This window comes from Molothrus aeneus, chromosome 4 (genome assembly GCF_037042795.1).
Source record: "Molothrus aeneus isolate 106 chromosome 4, BPBGC_Maene_1.0, whole genome shotgun sequence".
Taxonomy (NCBI): Eukaryota; Metazoa; Chordata; class Aves; order Passeriformes; family Icteridae; genus Molothrus; species Molothrus aeneus.
In genome coordinates this window covers 73,883,107-73,906,267 of record NC_089649.1, presented here as the reverse complement: position 1 = coordinate 73,906,267, position 23,161 = coordinate 73,883,107, and the positions used below count along the sequence as shown (strand labels likewise).

General features: G+C 45.8%; 1 protein-coding gene across 1 annotated transcript in view; it reads left to right on the top strand.

Annotated features, from left to right (window-relative positions):
• Positions 1 to 23,161, top strand: part of ATRN (attractin) — a 150,827-nt gene that overhangs the window by 107,348 nt on the left and 20,318 nt on the right. Inside the window, exons 26-27 of the mRNA XM_066548861.1 lie at positions 9,998 to 10,076; positions 22,686 to 22,793. Of these exons, the coding sequence (XP_066404958.1) occupies positions 9,998 to 10,076; positions 22,686 to 22,793 (187 nt within the window). The remainder of the gene's footprint in view (positions 1 to 9,997; positions 10,077 to 22,685; positions 22,794 to 23,161) is intronic.

The window sequence follows — 23,161 nt, the reverse complement described above, 5'->3', positions numbered from 1 at the left end:
CTAGAAAATGGAAATCTTCACTCTGATTTAAATGTTTAATTAGGAATTGTGTTAAGAAAATTATTTGTCTGTGCATCTTTTCCAATGCATGATGCCAGTGCATGCAGGGAAAGGGAGGATGGGGCTGGGAGAGGCTTTTGTAGAAGGAGAAGTTCCTTTTGAGAGGGTGTAGAAAACATTGACTTGCCACAGCTGTGTGTGACTTACTGCAGGTTGTCACACCTTGTCAGGCACCAGCCATAAACCAGGAGAGTTATTTTGCAAAGAGTTAAGTCTGGAGTAGTTTCCAGTTCTTCAGGTACCACCTTTTGATTTTAAACTGAACTCTGAAAGTATATCAGTTTAAATACAAACATATGTTACAGTTCAGTGGAAGCCAAATTCTTCTGGTTTTCACACACAGCTCTAAGTTAATTTCTTAGTGTCAAGTGAGCTGATGATTCCCTCAGAGTGGGACCCAGCAGAAGCCATTTCAATACTTGTCTCCTCTTCATTCCTCTAAAAAATACAAACCTAACAAAGAGGTGAAACACTTCCAAAGCACAGCAGGCCCTCACCTCAAAGCTTCAAAATCCAGTGTATTGGCCTCTGTTCTAGGGACTGCTAATACTCCAGAAGTGGAAACCAATACCTGATCTATAAGGAGTCCTACAGGAGGGATGTACATGGAGTAAACACTACTCCAGGTCTCACAGCCTGTTCTAAAGTAGGCAATATTATGCCTGGTATAAAATGAGCAGTGGGATTAATATCTTGCTTTAGATTTCATGCTAAATTTAATTAAAGCAAGAAGCTCCAGACAGACCTTTCAGACAAGTGGTTTATATCAATTTTTTTTTCATATGGAGCTTTTAGAGAGTAGAATCTGCCTTAGTGCAGTTCCTGGGAAGCAGTAGGTTTGATCCCTGGGAATCAGAATCACCACCTCCTGCCATTGGAGCAGAGTAGGTGGTTACTCCTGGCTCAGGCCTAATCATTTGTTTTGCTGAATTAATCACAGTCAACATCTTCCCTAAAAATCTTTGTGGCAGGGTAATTGCTTATTAGGAAAATGAAGAGGGAAGCAGTTGGTTCCTTAGTTCTTTTCTAATTGTGTAAGATAAATCTGCACCACAAAACCTGTCTAATTAGTGCTTTACAGACCCAGCTACATCTACACATGAGGGTTTAAACTCCTCAGGATGAAGGATTGCTCCAGATTCATTGTTTGAAGAGATTCCCAGAGCAGCTGTGGCTGCCCCTGGATCCCTGGCAGTGCCCAAGGCCAGGTTGGACACTGGGGCTGGAGCAGCCTGGGACACTGGGAGGTGTCCCTGCCATGGCAGGAGGGTGGCACTGGGTGGGATTTAAGGTCCCTTCCAACCCAAATCCTTGCATGATTCCAGTCCCAGGTTAAAGCAGAAGATCTCAGTGTGTCTCAGTGGGCACATGCAGCTGAACATACATGTCCAAAGGCTGCGAGTTCCCTTTCCTCCATCACTGTTATCACATGGCTCTCCTTGAGAAGTAATGTTGCAATATTATTTAACATCCTAACAAGCCAGAGGAATAAGAACATGTGGATTTGGGAGAAGACAGTTTACAGGTGTTTTCTGCTTAAGCATTTATGATGTGCTAGAAATTCTTTGATTCTTTCACTACTCCTAAGCTTCTCTGCAGGTGTTTTATTTTACAGTCACCATAACTCCCTAATTAACCAGTGGATTAGAACAGTGTGATTCATCTCACTGGGTGTAGGGGAAACTATTGAAACATTTGCATTTTTAATGCTCTAGGGCACATTTCATAATTACTGTGGGATCCAAGGCAGACCATAAATAACTAATACCTGAGAGCCCCCTGTGCTGTTAATCAGCAACAGTTGGCTGAGAATTTGCTCCCTAAAATAGAGGCAAGGAAAACGCTTTGTGAAAACCTAAAACCAGTTGGTATCATTAACACCAAACTCAAAACCTGGGATATGTATCAATGTCTTAGGTGTAATGGAGACCTAAAGAGATGTTCTTCTGGAAAACAGATGTTTAGAGGCTTTCTGTTTGCACATTTAAGGGTGTTGCTTCATTTTGCTGTTCTACAGGAAATGCCTGAGTTGCCCAGAGCAGCTGTGGCTGCCCCATCCCTGGAAGTGTCCAAGGCCAGATTGGGTGGGGCTTGGGGCTTTTCTGCTGTGCAGCTGGAGGCATCATCTGTGCCTTGAGCTGTGTGGAGCACCTGAGAGGGACCCGGGGGATTTTCAGTGTCACTGCTGACATTTGAGATGAATTAGGTCAGTGCAGTCCTTGCAGAGAGCTGTGGGCTTGCCACAGCCCAGCACTACTGAGTTTTGATATCCCAGGCACTGGCTGGGCTGCCTGTGGGGTGCCAGGGGCATGGAAAAGCAGGAACCTGGTCATGCATTCAGACAGCACCAGGTAGTGTGGAGCAGGACACAGGACTGGGTTTCATTTCATTTAGGAGCTGGCTACTCTGATCAGAGGGCTGTGCCTCACATTTAGAGGGGCTGTTGGATTCCTGGAGTTCAGCACCAAGCCAGGCAGGGGGCTGTATATGACACAGCCTTAATTTGTACACATGAATGTGTTATTTTAAGGTAAGAAAATGTCAGTGGATAAAGGTTGGGTAGAACGGTGAAGTTCCGAGGTCGTTAATATTGCATTATAATCAGAGCCAGAGGAGAAATGATATTCCAACCATTGTTAACCTTTGCAAAGCTAATGAACTGCAAGGAAACTGGGCTTTCTCTTTCCTCCTCTCTGCTTTTCATAACACAGCTCTTTAATTTACAGATTGTACAGCTGTCTTTCAGCACATAGTTTGAGCTATTTTGACAATTTCTAGTGAACATTTTTTATTCATATCTCTGCTTCCTTATCTTCCAAAAAATCTGTCTGGCAGCACACCTATCACAGGTACTAATCACCAGCATACCTTTATGTACAGAAGATGTAAAAATATTTGTGGCCTTGTAAGCACATATTATTGCCCAATAATCTTTCCCCCTTTTTCTTTCCTCCTTGTTCTTTCTCTTCCCTTCTTTCATTCTTTCCTTTTCCTTTTCTTCCCTTCAACCTTTGGCCCAGAGAGCACTTGAGAGACCTTATTGGGATCTCTACATCCTTAAAAGGAGCTCAAAGGAAGATGGGGATGGACATTTCAGTGGGACCTGTAGTGATGTAACAAAGGATGACGACTTTAAATTGAAAGAGGGTCTATTAAGACTTAATCAGGGAAGAAATCTTTTGTGCTGAGGGTGGTGAGACACTGGAGTAGGCTTCCCAGAGGAGGGGTGGGTACCCCATCACTGAAACATTCCACTCCAGGCTGGACAGGGCTCTGAGCCATCTGACCTGGCTGAAGATGTTCCTGCTCATGGCAGGGGGGTTGGACTAGAGGGCCTTTTAAGGTCTCTCCAAACCAAACCATTCCATGATTCCATTCTGTGATCTCATCCTAAGCTTTACTACATGGATGTACCAAATACCTCAGGTGTCTTCTACTGCACTTCTCTGCTGCTTCTCACATGCACAGCTCATTTTGTTTCTTGCCTGCTGTTTGTCTTGTCTTCATTATCTGTCCTTGAAACCCCTTTCTAAAGGAGTCCAGTGTCTGCTGCTGTCTAGGGGGAGGTGTTGCTGCCCATGCAGGGTGGTTGAAGCTGGATATGAGGTCCCTCCCAGCCCAAAGCAGTGTGTGATTCCATGATCCTACATGTCCCACTGAAGCCTTACTATGATTGTTAGAGAAATGGGTGTTGTTGCACAAATGGGACAAAAGCTGCCAGTTTAGTGTTTTTGTGGTGGCACATCAAACCTCATGTGCCCCATTAGGGTCTGAATATCAAATGGAAATGGTGTAGTTTTAGTTTGATACAAATAATTGGACTCATTCCTCAGAAAAACTTGAGCAGGAGAACTGTTTGCTGAGTACAAGACTCAGGCAGATGGTTTTATGTGTGGTATATTGTTTTCCCTAAATATATGTGTTTTCCCAGTGTTTTCATTAAGTGGGAATGGCCTCCTGCAGTAATTCAAATCTGTAGTTATGCTGCAGATATTTTATTTACTCTTGTTGCTTATTAAATAATTTTTTACTGCAGCACAAATGGCCTTATTAAATAGATGCTTAAAATACAGGCTGAATCCCTTGTTTGTTTTTTTTTTCCTTAGAAAAAGGAAGAACTTGGGAATATCTTCACATTATTTCTAACAAAATGAAGAAGATTAACAGTTCAGCGTCCATAGCTTCCTTCTTTTCATGTTCTCAGCACTCTTTACTTCATCCTCCATAATCATAGAATAGAATCATAAGATCATTGGGGTTGGAACAGCCCTCTGAGATCAGTGAGTTCAAGCACTCCCCCAGCACTGCCAGCACTGCCCCATGTCCCCAAGTGCCACATCCAAAGGGCTGTGAAATCCCTGCAGGGATGGGGACACCAGCCCTGCCCTTTCCATGAGGAATGTCCCCAGTGCCCACCCTGAGCTCCCCTGAGGCCGTTCCCTCTGCTCCTGTCCCTGTTCCCTGGGATAAGATCCCAAATCCCCCCGGCTGTGCCCTCCTGGCAGGAGCTGTGCAGAGCCACAAGGGCCCCCTGAGCCTCCTCTGCTCCAGGCTGAGCCCCTGCCCGGCTCCCTCAGGGACTCTGCAGCCCCTGCCCGGCTCCCTCAGGGACTCTGCAGCCCCTGCCCGGCTCCCTCAGGGACTCTGCAGCCCCTGCCCGGCTCCCTCAGGGACTCTGCAGCCCCTGCCCGGCTCCCTCAGGGACTCTGCAGCCCCTGCCCGGCTCCCTCAGGGACTCTGCAGCCCCTGCCCGGCTCCCTCAGGGACTCTGCAGCCCCTGCCCGGCTCCCTCAGCTGCTTCTCATCAGACTTGCTGTCCTGGTTTTGGCTGGGATAGAGTTAATTTCTTCTCAGGAGCTGTTCTAGTGCTGTGTTTTGGGTTCAGTTAGAGTAATGTTGATAATACACTGATGGGTGTTGCTATTTGGGTTTTGCTAAGTTGTGTTTCTCAGAAGTTTGTTTTGTTTTTTTTTTCTCTTGCTCTGCCAGTGAGGAGTTACTCAAACTGGGAGGGATCATAGCTGGGGCAGATGAGCCCAGCTGGTCAGATGGATATTCCACAGCTCAGAGCATCATGCCCAGTGTGTAAACTGGGGGAGTTACCTGCAGGGCTCTGATCTGGGTCAGCAGGTGCTGGGCAGTTTTATTGCGCATCAGCTGTTTGGTTGGTTTCTTTCATTTCTCTTTTAAATATCATTGTTATTATTAGCTATTTAGTGTATTTTATTTTGTTTTCCTTTATTAAACTGTTCTTCTCTCAGCCTACAAATTTTACATCTGATTTTCCTCCCCACACCTCCAGGGTGGGGGAGAAGGAAGGGGGCTGAGTGGCTTTGCACTGCTTCATTTCCACCTGGGTTTAACCCGTGCTCCTGTACTCCAGCCCTTCCCTGCCTCCACTGCCCTCCTCTGCCATGACCAGGGTGAGCTGTGGCTTCTTGAGCCTTGTGCCATCTTCAGCAGAAGGATGAGGTCAGGAATCTAGCTTGGTGCGCTGCAGGCAGCTGTTTGGCACCAACCACGTGCATGTTATACACTTGTTCCAATTATTTCAAGGATTAATGCATCCAGTACTTTAAAATGTGTCCTGTAGCTCTCTAGCATATTAAAATGTACTGGTAAATAGCACTTAAATAGCTTCTAATTCATCAAAATAACTTGGGCTGTGTTTCTAGTAATCATGGCAGTGCTTTCTGAAATTATTAAGTGACCTGTATATGTTAAAGCACATTAGCAGTGGGGCTGCTGTACATTTTGGTGTTTAAAGCTGCCATTTTTTACAAGCAATTCTGATGTGGATAAACATTTCACGAAGGTTTAATAATTGGGCCCTAATACACCAGATGGATTTTCTTCTCTCCTCCTGAGAATGCATCACAGTAAAGTGCTGATGGAGTTTTCCAGACATCTAAAAATGAAAGTGTACTTGTTTGAAAAGCTTTAAGGATACCAGGCGTGGAGAGAATATTCTCTCTGTGGAAAAGGAGATTAAAGTCCAGAATAAAACCAGACAGTGTGTTTAAGTTCAGGTTTTTGTGTCACTGTGGGAATACCCTGTGTAGCCTGAAGGCTGATCAGCTGAGGTTCCGTGTGTGTGTTGAGGCCAGCTGAGGAGAGATTATTTATAACCACATTGCTCATTTATTGGACTTAAATAATCTAATTAATAGTTAAGAATGAATTATTAAAGCTATTTGCCAAATAGACTATTCTCCATAAAATTTAAATGTATCTCCTCCCTGCATTGCAATATTTATACTGTGTAAGCAGAATTTTTTATAACTGTGTGAGCCATTGGAAGCTCTGCTTGGTAGAACCTGGTTGAAATGGAGTCATGTTCAAATTTCCCTGGGATGAAACTTCCCAGGGTGTTAGGTGGCTCTTCATGGTTCTTTTTCCTTCCACTCTGGTTCCACACCTGAGTTTGCTGGTTTCTTTCTTCTCTGTTGGAAAAATTTAACTGGTCTCAAACTGGACGTGTCACAGGCTATGGGAAAATGGAAATCCAACAGTTGACAGAAATACAGAATAGTTTGGGTTGGAAGGAAACTTAAAGATCCCCTTGTTGCACCCTGTACCATGGCAGGGACACCTCCCACTGTCCCAGGTGCTCCAGCCCCAGTGTCCAGCCTGGCCTTGGGCACTGCCAGGGATCCAGGGGCAGCCCCAGCAAATCTGGGAATTCCAGCCCAGGCAGGAATTCCTTGCCAAGATCCCAGCCCAATCTCCCCTTTCCCAGTGGGAGCCATTTCCTGGCTCCTGTCCCTGCAGGCCTTGTCCCCAGCCCCTCTGCAGTTCTCCTGGAGCCCCTGCAGGCCCTGCCAGGGGCTCTGAGCTCTGCCTGGAGCCATTTGAGATGGGGGAAGCTGCAGAGAGGAGACTTGGGTGAAGAGGGATTTCTGGGATGAAGGATGCTCTTGGTAGGCTGTTATTTTTGGAGAAAAAAAGAGAAGGAGAGGACAAAGCAAATCCTGCAGTAAATGTTGATTTTGAAAGTCATTTGTAAGCGGGTGGACATTCATGGCAGAGATGTGTGTGAAGCTGTTGAGAGAGCAGGGCAGAGCACAGCTCTACCCAGGACTGTGCCAGCCTCAGCTCTCACTCCAAATCATTTCCCAGCACCTCTCTCTCTGCATGCAGCTGCTTCTTTCTGCTGCTTCCATACCTAGAGAGTTGCTTTCCAGAGAAAGTTGGAAAAACCCTTCTTCAAAGCTACTGATGCTCACATCAGGTCTTTTAACTTATTTCAGGACGGTTTAGGCTGAGTAAATGCAACAATAGATATTGACTTTGCTCAACCCCTGGGGCTCTTCCAGCAGTGAGGACTGCAGTGGGCTCTGCCTTTTATTTCTCCCCAAGGGCTTCCAAGGGATGTTAGTTCAAGGGGGAAAATATATTTCCTTAGTGATTTTATAGCTTTTGTGGGTATTTGCTGCCTCCTTGTGACAATACAAAGATGTATGGTGCTGTTCCTTTGAAATACAAGGGTACTGTGGTGAGTGTTTTAGGAGAAGTTTTTATTAGTCTTTAATTGTTAATTCCTCTCTGTATTTTCTGAAGAAAGTCTTGGCTGTGGTGCCAGAAATGGGCAGGAAAGAGAAACCAGTGAAGGGCTCTGGAACGTGCAGACTTATGCAGTGTTGCATTTTGGAAAGGGGATTTAGTAGTAAAGATGATCCTCTTAGTTCTCCGCTCTAGCTTTCTTCTCCAAAGGAGTAAATAATATGTAGGGACACATATTTACGGTGCCACAAAAATGTGGCATGTGGGGACATGGTTTAGTGGTGGCCTTGGCAGTGCTGAGTTAATAATGGTTGGACTTGATGATCTTAGAGGTCTTTTCCAACATAGGTTCTGTGATTCTATAAAATTGACCCAAAATAAGAGGTCCAACAGTTTTCATTGCTGAGGTCACTTTTTTCCTAAAAAGGGGCCATCCTTACAGCAGTTCAGCATGCTTTGATGCGTGTCTTCCATTTGCTGTATTTCTGGAGCTGTCTGATGGATACACGAGACTGGAGTGTGTTGTTGTGTAAAGGTGGAGACCTCACTGACTTTGTGGCTGAGGGTGGCACAGTGCGAGTTCATCTGTATGCCTGACCTCCTGAGAAACTCCTCTGAAATGGGTAACTTAACAGGGCTGCTTGAGATGAATGGCATTTTTGGCACTGCTGGCATTTTCCTCTGCCCTTTGGATTTCCATCTTGTTTCTCCAAATAAAGGTGTACTGAGGAGGTGAACACTGATGAGCCCTGGCAGCAGCTCATGTTGCACATAAACTGCATCTGAAATCATAAAATCATGGAATGCTTTGTGTTGGAAGGGACCTTAAAGCCCATCCAGTCCTGTGGGCAGGGACACCCAGCACTGTCCAGGTGCTCCAGCCCCAGTGTCCAGCCTGGCCTTGGGCACTGCCAGGGATCCAGGGGCAGCCCCAGCTGCTCTGGGCACTGTGCCAGGGCCATGCAAGTCAAACAAGTGCATATTTTTAAATATTATATGCTGTATGACAGTGAAGCATATTTCTGTGCATATCTAAGCCTGAAAAATGCAATCCCATCACTGACTGGCTGCCTTTGGGTGTCTGTGCCCCATCCATGGAGGTTTCATATCACAAAGTGTGTAGATGGTGATATGGCAACAAGAACTGTCTCCTCACCTTTTGCATTTCTCAGGGAATGGTTCCTGCTGTCTGTCCTGGTGTTAAATTATAGGCATTTCCAAGTCATAGCATCGCAGAATCATTTAGGTTGGAAAAGCCCTCTGAGATCAGCAAGTTCAAGCCCTGCCCCCGCTGCCCCATGTCCCCAAGGGCCACATCCACAGGGCTGTAAAATTCCCCCAGGGATGGGGACTCCAGCCCTGCCCTGGGCAGTCCCAAGGCCTGACCCCCCTTCCCATGAAGGAATTTCCCGCCTGCCCATGCTGAGGCTCCGCTGAGGCCGTTGCTCTCCTCCTGTCTGTTCCCTGGCGCAGAGTCCTGGCCCTGTCCCCTCCTGGCAGGGTGCAGTCCTGCGTGCCTCCCTGCAGCCCTGGGCAGGTTCTCTCTTGGAGAGAAAGCCCTGTGGGAGCATCCAGAGCCCATGGTCACTGGGAATGCTGCAGCTAGGCACGTGAGTCACCTGCTCTGATTAAAAAATCTTCCTTCCGTGGAGACTTTCCTGTAACCTGTCTTTCAATACATGCTGGAAGTTGGGGAGGCTTTGGAGATGTTTTCTGTCACCCATCAGTGCTGTCCTTGAGGAAGGAGGCTTCCTCTGGGGCTCAGATTTTAATCTTAGCTTGTGTGTCTTGAAGTTGTTCATTAGGTATTCAGTGTGATAAAATCATATCTGTCAATACAGTCGGTTATTATTGTAATTATTATAATAATGATTATTATTATTCCTACTACTCTTTTTTATTATATCTGCTTCCCTGCATTTTCACCAGAAATTGATATATTCATTCATCCTTTTCCCCTCCTCTTTTGATGAAGAAAACCAGTACAGATTTGGGGAAATCCAGAAATGCCTGTAGCTCTGCAGCAGCCTGCCTGCTCTACACTGTATCTTATTTTTGTAATTTGGAAAGGAAATAATAATCAATTTTCTCTACTTCTCTCAAGGCTTTTCTTCTTGGGGGTTATCCTCTCACTTAAAATACCACCAGAGATAGGCAATAGTGGCTTTTTAAATCTGATTAAATCTTTCAGCCTTACTGTCATTTATGGAAGTCAGATAAGGAACTTTGAAAGAACAATATAAATAATGAAAATAAGTGTGTCATTCCTCACTGGGTATCAGAAGCACTGAACTGTGCTTGATTATCTTTCTTTGGTGTATTTCTAATGTACAAACTTTTCACTTAACTTTGCATTTCCTAGAGTTTTTCAGCTGCCAGTGCGTTATGAGCAAGAGCAATAAAATATTATTTTCTAATTTTTTTTCCTTTCCAGTTGTTTCCTGTCATTGCTCCTGGTGGCAGCTGTGGTTTGGAAGATCAAACAAAGTTGCTGGGCATCACGACGGAGAGAGGTGAGAGGGATAAAGTATTGTTCCCTAAATGACTTCTTAATAGTTGTTCTCCCTAGATGCATATTTATTCACATATGCATCACATTAACCTTAAATTGAAGGCTAAGCTAATTCAGTTAATGCTGCTATTTAGGCCATTAGCGTATTTTTGATTACAGTTTCAGTGACAAATTATGTTATATTAGTATCCTGATGCTGCAGTTTCTGTGAAGCACCAAAAAAATAGGGGTGAATATCCTGAATTCCGAGAACTTCTGTTTCTAGACAGCATAAGTACCAAACCACATAAACTAGGAGATTCTTTATATCTGTTTCAAAATAGGAAATAAAAAATAGAAACATTAGCTCTTGTGTAATACATTAAAAAAGGAAGGTAAATCCCCATTTTAAAATTAAATCTTATTCAGATATTTTGGGTGGTTGGTTTTTTTCCCCCTGGAACATTAGGGGCATAAGAAAAAGATGGGGAAGCCGCCCAGGACCTTACTCCTTAAAAATGTGAATTTTAGAGCCAAAGTTTTTTCCTCTTCACCTACCCATGGTCCAAATGAGCTTCACATCCTTTGTGTTTGCATCATGTAAATAACTTAGTGCTTTACACCCCCAAAATCTGGTTCCTCCTTGTTTATCCCCGATTTATTTTTGTTCACTACCCTTCCTTTCTTGCTTCTCTCTCAGTGGAGCCTGCTCTCCTGTTGCACCCAGAGCACTCAGGGTGACTCAGGTGAGGTGGCACAGAGGACGTGTCCTCAGTCCCCATTTCTCAGCACCAATGCCCACGTGCACCAGTTGTGTTTGTAGGGCAGTTCTGGGTGCCACAAGCAGCTGCCCACACACCCATCAGGTTTGTTTGGTGTGCTAGGAGCATGGAACGTGCAGCTATCACAGCTTGGCCTGGGCTGCACCTGGAGTTATGTTTAGGAGCTTTGTCTTGTGTTAGTCTGTTTATTTCTATGCAAAATGAGAGAAGGCAGCCATCATTCGAGCGAGTCCATGTGCGCTTTCTGTATACAGTTATCTCTTTGTCATCACCTGAGGCCAGGTTCCCTAAGGAATGGGGCATGTTTCTCCCCTGCTTTGGGATTTTCAGGTGGGATCTGCCCATTCCTCTAGGTTTTCCTCCCAGCTGTCCTGCTGGGCTGAAGCTCTTGGCAGCTGCAGACCCACCTGTGTCACTGCTGTGTTCAAGAGTGGTTTGTTCCCATGTAGGAGTTGATCAAGAGGATTTGGGGGATTAATTTTTACGGTGTTGGAATTCTTTGCAAGTCCCTGTTTCCTGCATATCTTCAGAGATCTGTAGCTGGTTGTACTTTGCAGTGCAGTGGTGTGAATCATATGAATTTATTCCGTATGAGGAGCTCCTCTCTGGTAATAAAGCAGGATGATGTCTGATAACTCTTCTCCTCTTCTTTCTCTTTCTGCTTCAGATGTTTCTGCTTTTACTGGTGAACTCACTGCAGAATATAATCATTGCTTTTCAAACAGATAACCCTTAATCTTGGAAATAATGGAAGTCTTTGAGGTTTTTTGTATTCTCTGAAGGTAGATTAATTTTTACTAGGGCAACTGTTTTTTTCCTGCTTGCTTTCTTGGCAAGAAACTAAGCTGGAGTCAGCATAACATCCCCTGTGGCTCCCGGGGTTAAATGTTATCTAGAAATGTATAAGGAATAGAGACCAAGAAGTTAATACTGTGCTTTGGAGTTAAAGTATTTGAGTGGTGGCCTAAGTGAGACGTGTCTCTATAAATTAAGTTACAGTCTGATACATGTTTTAAGGAAAAAAAAACCAGCCCTGGAGTACTGGCAACATATTGGCATGTTTCAGTCTGAATTCAATCTACATGTGTGGCTGTTTGACAGGCAGTTCATCGGGGTGGTGTTTCCCAGGCACATTCCTGTCTTTTGCTGCTATTTATCTTGCTCTCTCTTTTTATCTAGTGACTTTATCTTGTAATTAATGGATCTCTGCTGTTCCATTCCTTTTCTGTTAAAAATACTTGTAAATCTTGAGCAAACAGTTTAAAATCTTTGTTGTGCCATAATTACATATATTAATACAATTTCTCCAGAAGCAAAAGTCCACGCAATAATTTGTTATCTAAGATGATTTTATAGCTTGAAGGTGGAGGTTTTTTTACTGATTCTCGATAAACCCAAGCAAAGGTCTCTTTAGTAGTTTTAAATAATGATCAATGCCCCATCCCTGGCAGTGTCTCAGGCCAGGCTGGACGGGGCTTGGAGCACCCTGGGATAGGGGAAGGTGTCCCTGCCCGTGGCAGGGGTTGAAATTAGAAGATCTTCAAGCTCCCTTCCAGCCCAAAGTGTTCCATGATTCTCCAAAATGCTGCAGCCCTGAAGGAAGATCTTGCTCTGGTTTGGGCTGTCTTGTTAGCAGTAGTCAAGTTACAGTCAACCATTTCTCATGTCTGTAGTGACTGTGTAGTAACTTCCCACGTGTGTAGCAACTCTGTGCTTGTTCTCTGATGTTAGCCCAGAGGTCAGTAAGATAGGATGCAATGTGCAGGGAATTAATTCCCAGCTGTCCATCCCTTCTGCTTCCAGAAGGAGCACTGCAAGTGCCCAAATCCTCATGGCAGTGCTGAGTGAAAAGCTGATGGCTGAGGCTTATTCTGAGAAATGTGCAGGGCAGGAAAGGAGTGCTGACAGGTTTAGTGGTCAAAATTACACAGCCAGGGTTGTTTGGGAAATGTGCTGGGAGAAGGCAGACAGCTGTGCTTGGTGTGGCTGGGGAATGGAACACAGCAGCATCATTTGGTTGAAACCAAGTTTGCTTTGCTCCTTATGGAGAAGGCAGCATGCTACAAATCCAAAGTCTCCATCAGGATCTTGTAGAACACATAAGATTCTCCTGACTTTCCTTTTCTGTATTTCAGCTGAACCTCTCTGCCCAGCTGCTTGCAGGCGTGTCAGTGCTTCTCAGCCTCCAGGTCTGTGGGGTGGGCAGACATAGCCAATGTGGGCTTGTAGGAAAATGAGTTTGGAACACTGAGCTGAAGTTCAGGCCTTGCAAAGAGTAAAACTTGACCTGCAGTAAAAATGGGGGTGATTTGTGTCATATCAGGCATTCAGGAGATGGAACTGTAAACTGTGTGTTTATTCCCCTGTCACTGAGCCCTCTGTTTGAGTATCTTCAGACATCTTAAAAAAGGGAAAATAGAAATAAAAAGGCAGCTTTTATAGGAGGCTTAGAATGTGGTGAATGACATTAGGAAATAGGGATAGGAAACCTCTCTGTCTTGTCTGTAGAAAATGACATGTTAAAGGAATCACAGTGGTAATAGAGAATAATGCACAAAGTATGAGCACAATGTTAGAATTTCAATATGCTCATCTGCTGTCAGGAATTTTCTGTCCTGTTGTTCTGTTTCTGCATCCAAGTCCTCTTCACTCTCAGTCTTCTTTGTTTCCTTCACTGGGAGCAAGGAATAGCTCCCTCCCAGCAAAGGGAGTGTGGCTGACCCAGGGTGGGGAGGGTCAGCTGGATCACTCCCTGTGCCTCTGTGGAATGTGGGGGGAGTATCAATAGCAAGCACCTACAGAGATAATTTAATTTGGGTGTCTAGAGCTCCATTTTAAAACATTCCCTTAACAAAATGATCTGTATTTTGCCTCCTTTCTTGCCAAGGCTACATAATACTGAATATTTGTACTCTGCAAGTCACCCAGTTATTCAGGAGGGGGTTTGTGTATTGATTTACTGCAGGAATTATCCTTCTCTGTCTCATTGCTGAAACCTTTTTCCCTCCCAAGTGTATTCAAAACTTAGTTGTGCTTCAATTTCCACTGGCATCCTCTGCTGTAGCATCCATGCACACAGAATGCCACGTAGGCAAGCAGATCCCTGTGTTTTTTACAGCAAAGATGTTGCAAGGGATGTGTGCTGTGTGTTATTTATTGCCCTGCCTTCCTTTTCTTCCCCTTCCTGCTCTCATCCCTTAGTATTTCATTCATCCCTTAGGTCTTCTCTCTTAGAATGTGATTAAGGGCATCCTTGGTCAAGGAAAAAGCTTTAGATTTGTAATATTTTCAATTAACTCTAATTTGGTATCTTCGTCGTTGTTTAGAGTCTTCAGTGGTGTTTTGGACCAGGATATGCTCCAAAGGATTTGGTATCAAACTTATGCAGAAATATTAAAAGGTCTGGCAACAAATTTCTCTAGATTTGGGCAGTCCCAGGTGCTTTGGAGGGTTTACTGGTGCATTCTCCAAGCTCCCAGCAGTCATTTGCCACATCGATCTTGTTCCATAGCACTGACAGCACTGATTGGTGTCTGTCAACAAAAAGAAAATATTAAGCTTGTGTTTGGGGTGGTTTGTAGGGAAAACAAGAATTGGAGGAGTGAGAAATCACAGCCAGCAGGTGACTGAGGAGGTTGAGTCACATGGTAAGCACGATAATTTCTCTCATTACAGTGGGAAACATGAACCTGGGTGTCTTTTTTTTATGCACTGAAGCTGGGTTTACTTCCCAGAATAGCTGTTCCCAGGACAATAGACTGAAGTGATGGTGGCTGTGGTGTTTTACAAGCTGAATACAAATTTCATTTCCTGCATTTATGAGTAGTAAAATAAGAGCTCAGTGTTACTATTAGGTGTAACCTGTTATTGGTGTACTTGTCCACACTACTCTCAGCAATGTTTTGGGTGTTGCAGATGGTGGAGAACAACTCTGCAAGGTTAATTTGTTACCTGGAAGATAAGCAAGAGTTCAAAGCATCACAAATTCCTCATTTTGTCCAAGGAAAAACATACTGAGGTTTGGTGATGCAAATCAATGGCTGTGGAGAGGAATCATATGGAAAATGGATTTGTAGAGAATTTTTAATGTTTGATAGAAGGTTTATATAGAATCATAGAAGATTCATAATGGGATGAGGATCTTCTAAAGGATGAGCCAAAAGTTTAAACAGTATGTCCCTGCCCATGGCAGGGGATTGGAGCTAGATGAGCTTTAGATCCTTTTCAAACCAAACCAGTCTGTTACACCCAATGTCTGCAACTGGGGTTTTAATGGTGAGAGTGGCAATGCCAATAATTTCTATTTTTAGAAACATGGCTCTCAGAATGAGTGCTTTTGGAAGGACCTTTTCTAGGTCAATCACATGGTGCAATTCAGTGACTCGTGTTAGGCAGGAGGTCAGATCAAATAATCGTAACTTTCCACTCTCCCTAAATTTAAAATCCATCAATGGGAACCAGCTCATGGTGCCAGGAGGCTTTTTCCGAAATACAGGCGCTGTGTGCTCTGCAGTGATCCATGTGGCTTTGGTCACCAGCTGAAGGAAATTGCAGCAGAAATAAGAGATGCCCTGAAGAGGAAAAACATCCCAAAATATTAGTGCTGACAAGAGATTCCTGCTTGGGGGGGCAATTGATGTTCTGGTTTTGTTTGAACATGCTCCTGTCACTTCTGTGCCCAGGGCAGCTCCTCTTGGGGGACTTGCAGATGGCCAGTTCCAGCTGAGCAGCTGGATCCCACCCTCTCTGTGCAGGACAGCATCACATGGGCTGGCAGCCACAGGCCAAGGAGCTATTGGGACAGAGTCCTCAGGGGAGTTGGTGCTAGAGAATTCCGTTGGTTTTATATCCCACAGAAGGGCTGGTGGAGCTTGAGCAGAGATGAAGCTGGAGTATCAAATTAGATGAAGCTGGAATATCATGCTTGGGATACCAGCTCACTGGGTCAAACCTTCTGTTTGGCACGGGGTGGAACTGCATGGGCTTCCCTTCCAACCCAAGCCACTCCATGATTTTATGATTTCATCAAGCCCAGCTCTAGGAGAGTTCAACCTTATTTTAAAAAAAGCCCACTACTGGTGTATTGAAGCTGTTCTTGTTTCAGACTGCAAGCTCTCTTTCTGGTGGTAGATATCAGCTACCATCACAGGTATCTAATTTAGTTATTTGGAAAAATCAGGGAGAGATTGTGTAATTATTTCAGAAGAGCTCCACTCAGTCAAAGCTTCATTGTGCTGTTGTGTTATTATCAGGTATTGGTGTATATTTTAGTCTGCATGGACTAGAATCTTCTGGTCTTTTAAAAATGATCTCATTCTTCTTATTAAAGGTCAGGATTTCTATGCCCTCCTACTGGGCATGATTATGATGAATAACTTGCTTATCTTAATCAGGCCTGAATTAAATATCTTCTGTCATTTCAGTATGAGGCAACTTCCCAGCAGCTTTGCTTTGTGGTTTGTTATAGTTTTGAAGTGTGGAAATGCCTGTTGAGAAGGATTTGAACATTAATTCTCTCCTCCTCTCTCTTTCAACATAGCCTGCAAAGTCCGTTACAAAACTAATTAGCTAACATTAATATGTGCACTGCTCTAGGGGCTTAAAAACTAAATTTTCAGTGATGATGAAAGCGTCAGAGCAAATTGTTGGTTTGGTGACTTATTTGGTAGTTAGTGTAATTGCAGTTAAATACTTTAAATCACTTAGTTCTGAGACATTTGTGGCTCATCTTCATGGAATATTTATGGCTTGTATGTTTATTTTTTGCTGATGCCAGTTTTTATTTTGGAAGGCAACTCCCTTTCCCCCAAGGTCACCAAGTTAGGAAGACATAAAGCAAATGTTCCTACATGTTACTTCCAAGTAATGCACAGTGATTCTCCCATGGAGCCAGGCTGGCAGAGCTGGGAATGTTCCCCTGGAGAAGGGAAGGCTCCAGGCAGAGCTCAGAGCCCCTGGCAGGGCCTGCAGGGGCTCCAGGAGAGCTGCAGAGGGGCTGGGGACAAGGCCTGCAGGGACAGGAGCCAGGGAATGGCTCCCAGAGCCAGAGGGCAGGGATGGCTGGGATCTTGGGAATTGGGAATTGTTCCTTGGCAGGGGGTGAGGCCCTGACACAGGTGCCCAGAGCAGCTGCTCTGGGCACCCCGTGCCAGTACTTCACTATTGTCCTCCTTGAGTTCTTACTGTTTTCCTTCTTAAAAAAAACCAAAACAAACAAAACAACAAAACAATTGAGACAAATTGCTCATGTAGATACTGGAGTTCCTTACGAGTTCTAGATCAGTTTTGATAAGCTTGTTTTTAAGGCCATTCTTCATAAGGAGCAAATAAAATCCAGGATATTTGACTTTCTTCTGGAAAAATCACTGTTATTTCATGGCTGGAAATAGCAGAGCCCCATCCCCATAGCTGCTGGGGCCCTGTGCTCAGGCAGCAGTCCCTGCAGGGGCAGTTGCTGAGATGGATGTAAGCAGGATGGTTATATGGAGCCTCGTGGCTGCTTTATGCTGAGAATAAAATGTCCAGGCTTTTCCTGTCAGGAAACACAGCATAGGTTATATTAGTCAATTAACCTGGTAACCTGAATAGCTGTTTGTCTTCTCTGAGAGAGCCTGCACTACTGCCTGGCAAGGCTTTCCTCACTTCCTCGGGAGGTTTTTCTCCCATCAGTAACACACTCTTCATTTTACACTGTCCATTACTCAATGTGTGTGAATTAAAAATATTCCTGGTAGGAATCACTTTATTTGAAGGGTTCCAGGCTGGGGTTGGACTGGGCTTGGAGCAGCCTGGTCTAGTGGAAGGTTGTCCTGGTTTAGGGCAGATTTGGGAGAAAACCTCCAAAGGGGTTCCTCTGGAAAGCAAATTCAAGCGGCCCTTCCCCAAACCGGTTCAGGAAAAGATTTCCTTGGAGAAAAGTGGAAAAAACTGTTTATTTAACAGGCAAAGCATTCACCAGCACACAAAAAATGAACAATATTGAACAATAACACCTCTCACTGTTCTGCAGAGGTGACACACTCACAGAGTCCCTCATGGGCTGTAGCTCAGCTCAGTCTCTGATCAGTCCCTGATCACAGGTGAGAGCTGTGGGTGCTCTACTGGTGTTCAGGCCAGAGCAGGTCTGAACAGCTCCAAAGAAAAACCACAGTCCGGGGAACTTCTGTGCATCAGCGAGCTAAAAACTAGCTAAAGCAAAGGAGAGCTCTGTCCTGCTGTCTGTCTGTCCGCAAACAACCCAGTCCAGGAGCAGGAATGTGAGGGGTGAGTGCAGTGTCTGAAAACAAACTGTGCACTTCTTGTCTCCCCCTTTGCTCTCAGAACCAGCCTGAAAGGTGCAAAACTCATTTCTGGGCTAAACTGACCAATGGGGATGCGAGCATCATGAAGTCACCCCAGGAGAAAGGTGGGACATAGCAGGGGGTGGAACAAGATGGTCTCTAAGGTGTCTTCCAACCAAAACCATTCCATAATTCTGTGATGTGGAAGAAAATCACATTCAATGCAAATGAAAGGTGTGCACATTCTCACAGTTTGCAGTTATATGAATATTAGAGGCCAGAGGTGTATTCCAAGAGAGGCTTTTTGATGTGATTTCTTTGTAAGGCTGTCAAAGACTTTGCTTTTAAAATCCTCTTTGTGCCTAAGTGATTTCAAATATTCCCAGGTTGTCCTATTAATCGTGTCATCGGGAAAACCAGGGCTTGCTTGAAAGAGCATTGAGGTTCGTTATCTGAAATCTCAGAAAGCCCATCTTTAGGAATGAGAGAAAGGCAGGTTCTGGAGTATCTAGATGTTAACAGCTGCCGACTTGTAAAGTCATGCTCAGCCTCTTGACTGGAGAAATATCGCATTTTCTCCCTTACAGCATCATAAAATCTTTCAATTAAAATTTTGACACACCAAACAAATACTGAAGGATTGGTACGTTTCTGGGTTAAACAGGCATGGTTCAAGCCTTGGGGTAAACTGTGACATTAAAGTTATAGAACAGTTATTTCTTAAATTAGGTTCTTAATTTTTAGGGGGAACTTTGTAACATGACTTGTGCTACACCAGGAGCTGGTGCTAGGAAAAGGATGTTCCCTTAGGCATTTGCTGCTTTGGTTGCATCCTGAACCTCTGATTTCATCTGCTTTGGGCATTTTTATGCTCAGGTGAGAGCCCACCTGCAGAGCTGCCCCAGCCCGGGCTGCTGCCAAAGGCAAGGTGGGAATTGTGTCCCTGTGCCCCTCCCTGAGGTGAGAGCCCACCTGCAGAGCTGCCCCAGCCCTGGGGCCAACAGCAGGAGGACGTGGAGCTGCTGGAGAGAGCCCAGAGGAGGCCCCGGAGCTGCTGCAGGGCTGGAGCCCCTCTGCTCTGGAGCCAGGCTGGCAGAGCTGGGAATGCTCCCCTGGAGAAGGGAAGGCTCCAGGCAGAGCTCAGAGCCCCTGGCAGGGCCTGCAGGGGCTCCAGGAGAGCTGCAGAGGGGCTGGGGACAAGGCCTGCAGGGACAGGAGCCAGGGAATGGCTCCCAGAGCCAGAGGGCAGGGATGGCTGGGATCTTGGCAATGAGGAATTGTTCCCTGGGAAGGTGGGCAGGCCCTGGCACAGGTGCCCAGAGGGGCTGTGTCATTCCCATCCCTGAAGTCATTCAGGGCCAGCCTGGACAGGGCTGGGAGCAGCCTGGGACAGGGGAAGGTGTCTCTGTCTGTGGCAGGGGGCAGAACTGGATAATCTTTGGGATCCCTTCCATTCCAAACTGTCCTGTGGTTCTATATTCTCAGAGCTACTTTTGACTTTAGTAGGAGTCATGTTGCCAAATTGCACATTTTCTTTAGTAAAATAACTTCCTTTGAAGAACTAATAGCTTTTAGTTCGTCAGTCTCTTGGACATCTTCATCAGGACAGCTTGTTCATTGATTTTATAGCCATTAAACAAAGCACTCTGCGATAGCTGAAGGGGACAATTACAGGAACAACAACCCAGCAATCTGTTTCACACTTGCTTTCGTCTGCAATCTGCTGGTGTGCTTTAAATACCCGAGCACTCCTCCTGTCCTTTTTCCCAAGTGTGAGTTACACACAAGTTTGCTTACGAACACTCCATTTGTGTGGATTTGTTGGGTTTTTGCATTGTGACAGTATCTACAATCTGCTCAAAATGCCTTTTCCCCGCTTTCTTTTTTTCTTTCAAAAATTAAGGAAAACTTTACCACATGCCTTTTATGGCAGTAAAATTTGACAGTTTTTTTTAGCTAGACTGAGAGCCATAGAAGCTCATACACCCCCTCAGGCTTATCTACATTGACCTCATCGTGCCTTGCCTGCACCCCCAAGTTACAGAAACAGCCCTCTGCAGTGAAAGAGTCTTGAAATTATAGGTGATTTGGCAAAGCAAAGACCATAGAAAGTTCCAGAGGGTGACAATGAGTGGCATAGGGTCTGGTTGGAGGCCTGTCTCCAGTGGTGTCCCCCAAGGCTCTGTACTGGGCCCAGTGCTGTTTGGTCCATCAGTGATTTGGTGGGGGCTGGCTGGCTCCTGGACAGTTCCCAGTGACACAGAGGTGGCAGGAGCCCCTCTGTGGCTGCCCTTCAGATGGACCTGACAGCTGGGAGGGATGGGCAGAGAGGAACCTGCTGAAATTCCACAGGGACAAATGCAGGGTCCTGCACCTGGGGAGGAGCAGCCAGCAGTGCCCTGGGGCCAAGGAGCCACTGGGACCTGGGGGCAGCAGGAAGAGCAGTGATAGCAGGGTGGGGGGATCCTGCCCCTGTGCCCGGCCCTGGAGGCACCTCTGGAGTGATCCCACCCCTATCCCTGGAGGCACCTCTGGAGTGATCCTGCCCCTATCCCTGGAGGCACCTCTGGAGTGATCCTGCCCCTGTGCTCGGCCCTGGAGGCACCTCTGGAGTGATCCTGCCCCTGTGCCCGGCCCTGGAGGCACCTCTGGAGTGATCCTGCCCCTGTGCCCGGCCCTGGAGGCACCTCTGGAGTGATCCTGCCCCTGTGCCCGGCCCTGGAGGCACCTCTGGAGTGATCCTGCCCCTGTGCCCGGCCCTGGAGGCACCTCTGGAGTGATCCTGCCCCTGTGCCCGGCCCTGGAGGCACCTCTGGAGTGATCCTGCCCCTGTGCTTGGCCCTGGAGGCACCTCTGGAGTGATCCTGCCCCTGTGCCTGGCCCTGGAGGCACCTCTGGAGTGATCCTGCCCCTGTGCCCGGCCCTGGAGGCACCTCTGGAGTGATCCTGCCCCTGTGCCCGGCCCTGGAGGCACCTCTGGAGTGCTGTGTCCAGCTCTGGATCCTCAGCATGGAGGGAGGACCTGGGTGTCCTGGAGCAGGGCCAGCAGAGGCTGTGGGGCTGAGGAAGGACCTGGAGCATCCCTGTGCCCAGGAAAGGCTGAGGGAGCTGGGGCTGCTCAGCCTGGAGAGGAGCCCCAGCTGAGAGGGGCCTCAGCCCTGGCTGTCCCTGTGTGTCCCTGTGTGTCCCAGTGCGTTCCTGTCTGTCTGTCCGTGTGTGCAGAGGTCAGAGCAGGCCCAGGCTCTGCTCCAGGCTCTGCTCCAGGCCCAGCGATGGCCCCGGAGCCACGGGCAGGGCCTGAGCCCAGGGAGGGGGGTGACACTGGCTGGTCCCTAAGGTCCCTTCAATGCAAACCATTCTGGGACTGGGTGATTCTGAGAATCAGTTCCAACAATGTTGCTGGATAACAGCACCTTCCTTTCACCCTCTTCTGTGCTGCATGGGGACACTGGGGCATGATGCATTTTGTGGGGTTTTCTATGGGGTTTTTGAGTGCTGTAAATGATCACTTTGGGCTTGGAGTGTCAGATTGCCCAGAATTAATCAGAAAATGCAGGTGGCAATGATGAGAGTTCTGGAGAGCATTTGGTGGTGCCTCAGTCCAGCTTAAAAATAGAGGATAACTGGTGTTGCTGTAATAGGTAGTGATGGTAAATGTGTAAATCTGTGTCAGAGCATTGGGCAGTTCCTGCATTTAAGGTTAAGAGCACTGGGTTTTCTCATGCTGCACAAAGTGTTTGCCTCTTCCCTTACTAAATAGAGACACTGAGTCCCATTGGACCCTTTGTCTCATGGAATTCTGGCTTCTGCCTTCCCTGTCAGGCTGTGTTGTCACTATCAGACATTAGTCACTGGAGCAAAAAAGAATTGTGTCCACAGCTCAGCTAAAACTGAAATGCTGCTTCCAGCCCAGCTGTGTAGAAAGTATCTGGTTTTTGTGTGTTAAAAAGGGGGAAGCTGCATCGAAATGCTTAGAAGTGCTTAAGAGCAGAATAAAGAGATGTCTTGTGTCATGAGGGGTTGTGGGGATTTGCCCAGGAAAAGGCTTTTTATTTTAATAAAACATTTTGCAATAAGGTCATGTTTGCCATTTTCTGTATTCAGCAAGGAAACAATAAAAAAGGGGATTATTCAATGGAAACCTGACAGTGTTTTGCTGGTGCTGTTATAAAAAATAGCAACTTCATTCTTACAGTAGTTACATACTGCTGCTAGTTTAATTTTAAAATGATGCCCACAAATCCTAGGGAATGGGAATCAGACAGGTGATGCCAAACAACAGCTTAAAAAGTAAATAACTGCTTTATGGAGACTCAGTGAGATCATTTTCCCTCCCAGATGTGTCAGGCTCACATTGTGTATTCAGCTTTACTTCCAATACCTTGTTAAATTGTGGTAATGTGAATATTTACCATTATCTGTATTCTTAAGGCCATTAAAGCCCCCGGAGGTTATTTTTCCATATTCATTGATGTTCCTTTGTATTGGGCAAAACCCTTTAGATACATTTGTCTTTCATCTTTGTGTCAGAACAATATGATGATAATATTTTTCTGTTTAACAAATTAGCAACTCCTGCGCGAGATGCAACAGATGGCAAGTCGCCCCTTCGCCTCCATCAACGTTGCCTTAGAAACAGATGAGGAGCCACCAGATCTCATCGGGGGAAGCATAAAGGTGAGAGCTGGGGCTCTGGGATGGTCCTCACCATGATTAACCAGGGATGCTGTACACAGCAATCCCAGATCCTCTCATTTTTGTATATACCTGCAAGAAACTCTTAAGTCTAGGAGGTCCAACAGGTACCATTTTAATTTGCTTTTATCCCTTCAGTTATTCGCTTACAACTCTTGGGCTGGTTCAGATTAATGTTATACTGTTGCTGGGTTTGAAGTGTTGGATTTGCCTTGTTAGTTTTTATGCTTTGAAATAGAGAAGAATTTCAGCTTTACACCAGAGAGCACTGGGCTGGAAATAGCTGTAGGTGCTGCAAATAGAAACCCTTCCCTGTGATATCTCAAGACAAGTGTGAATATAATCATGTC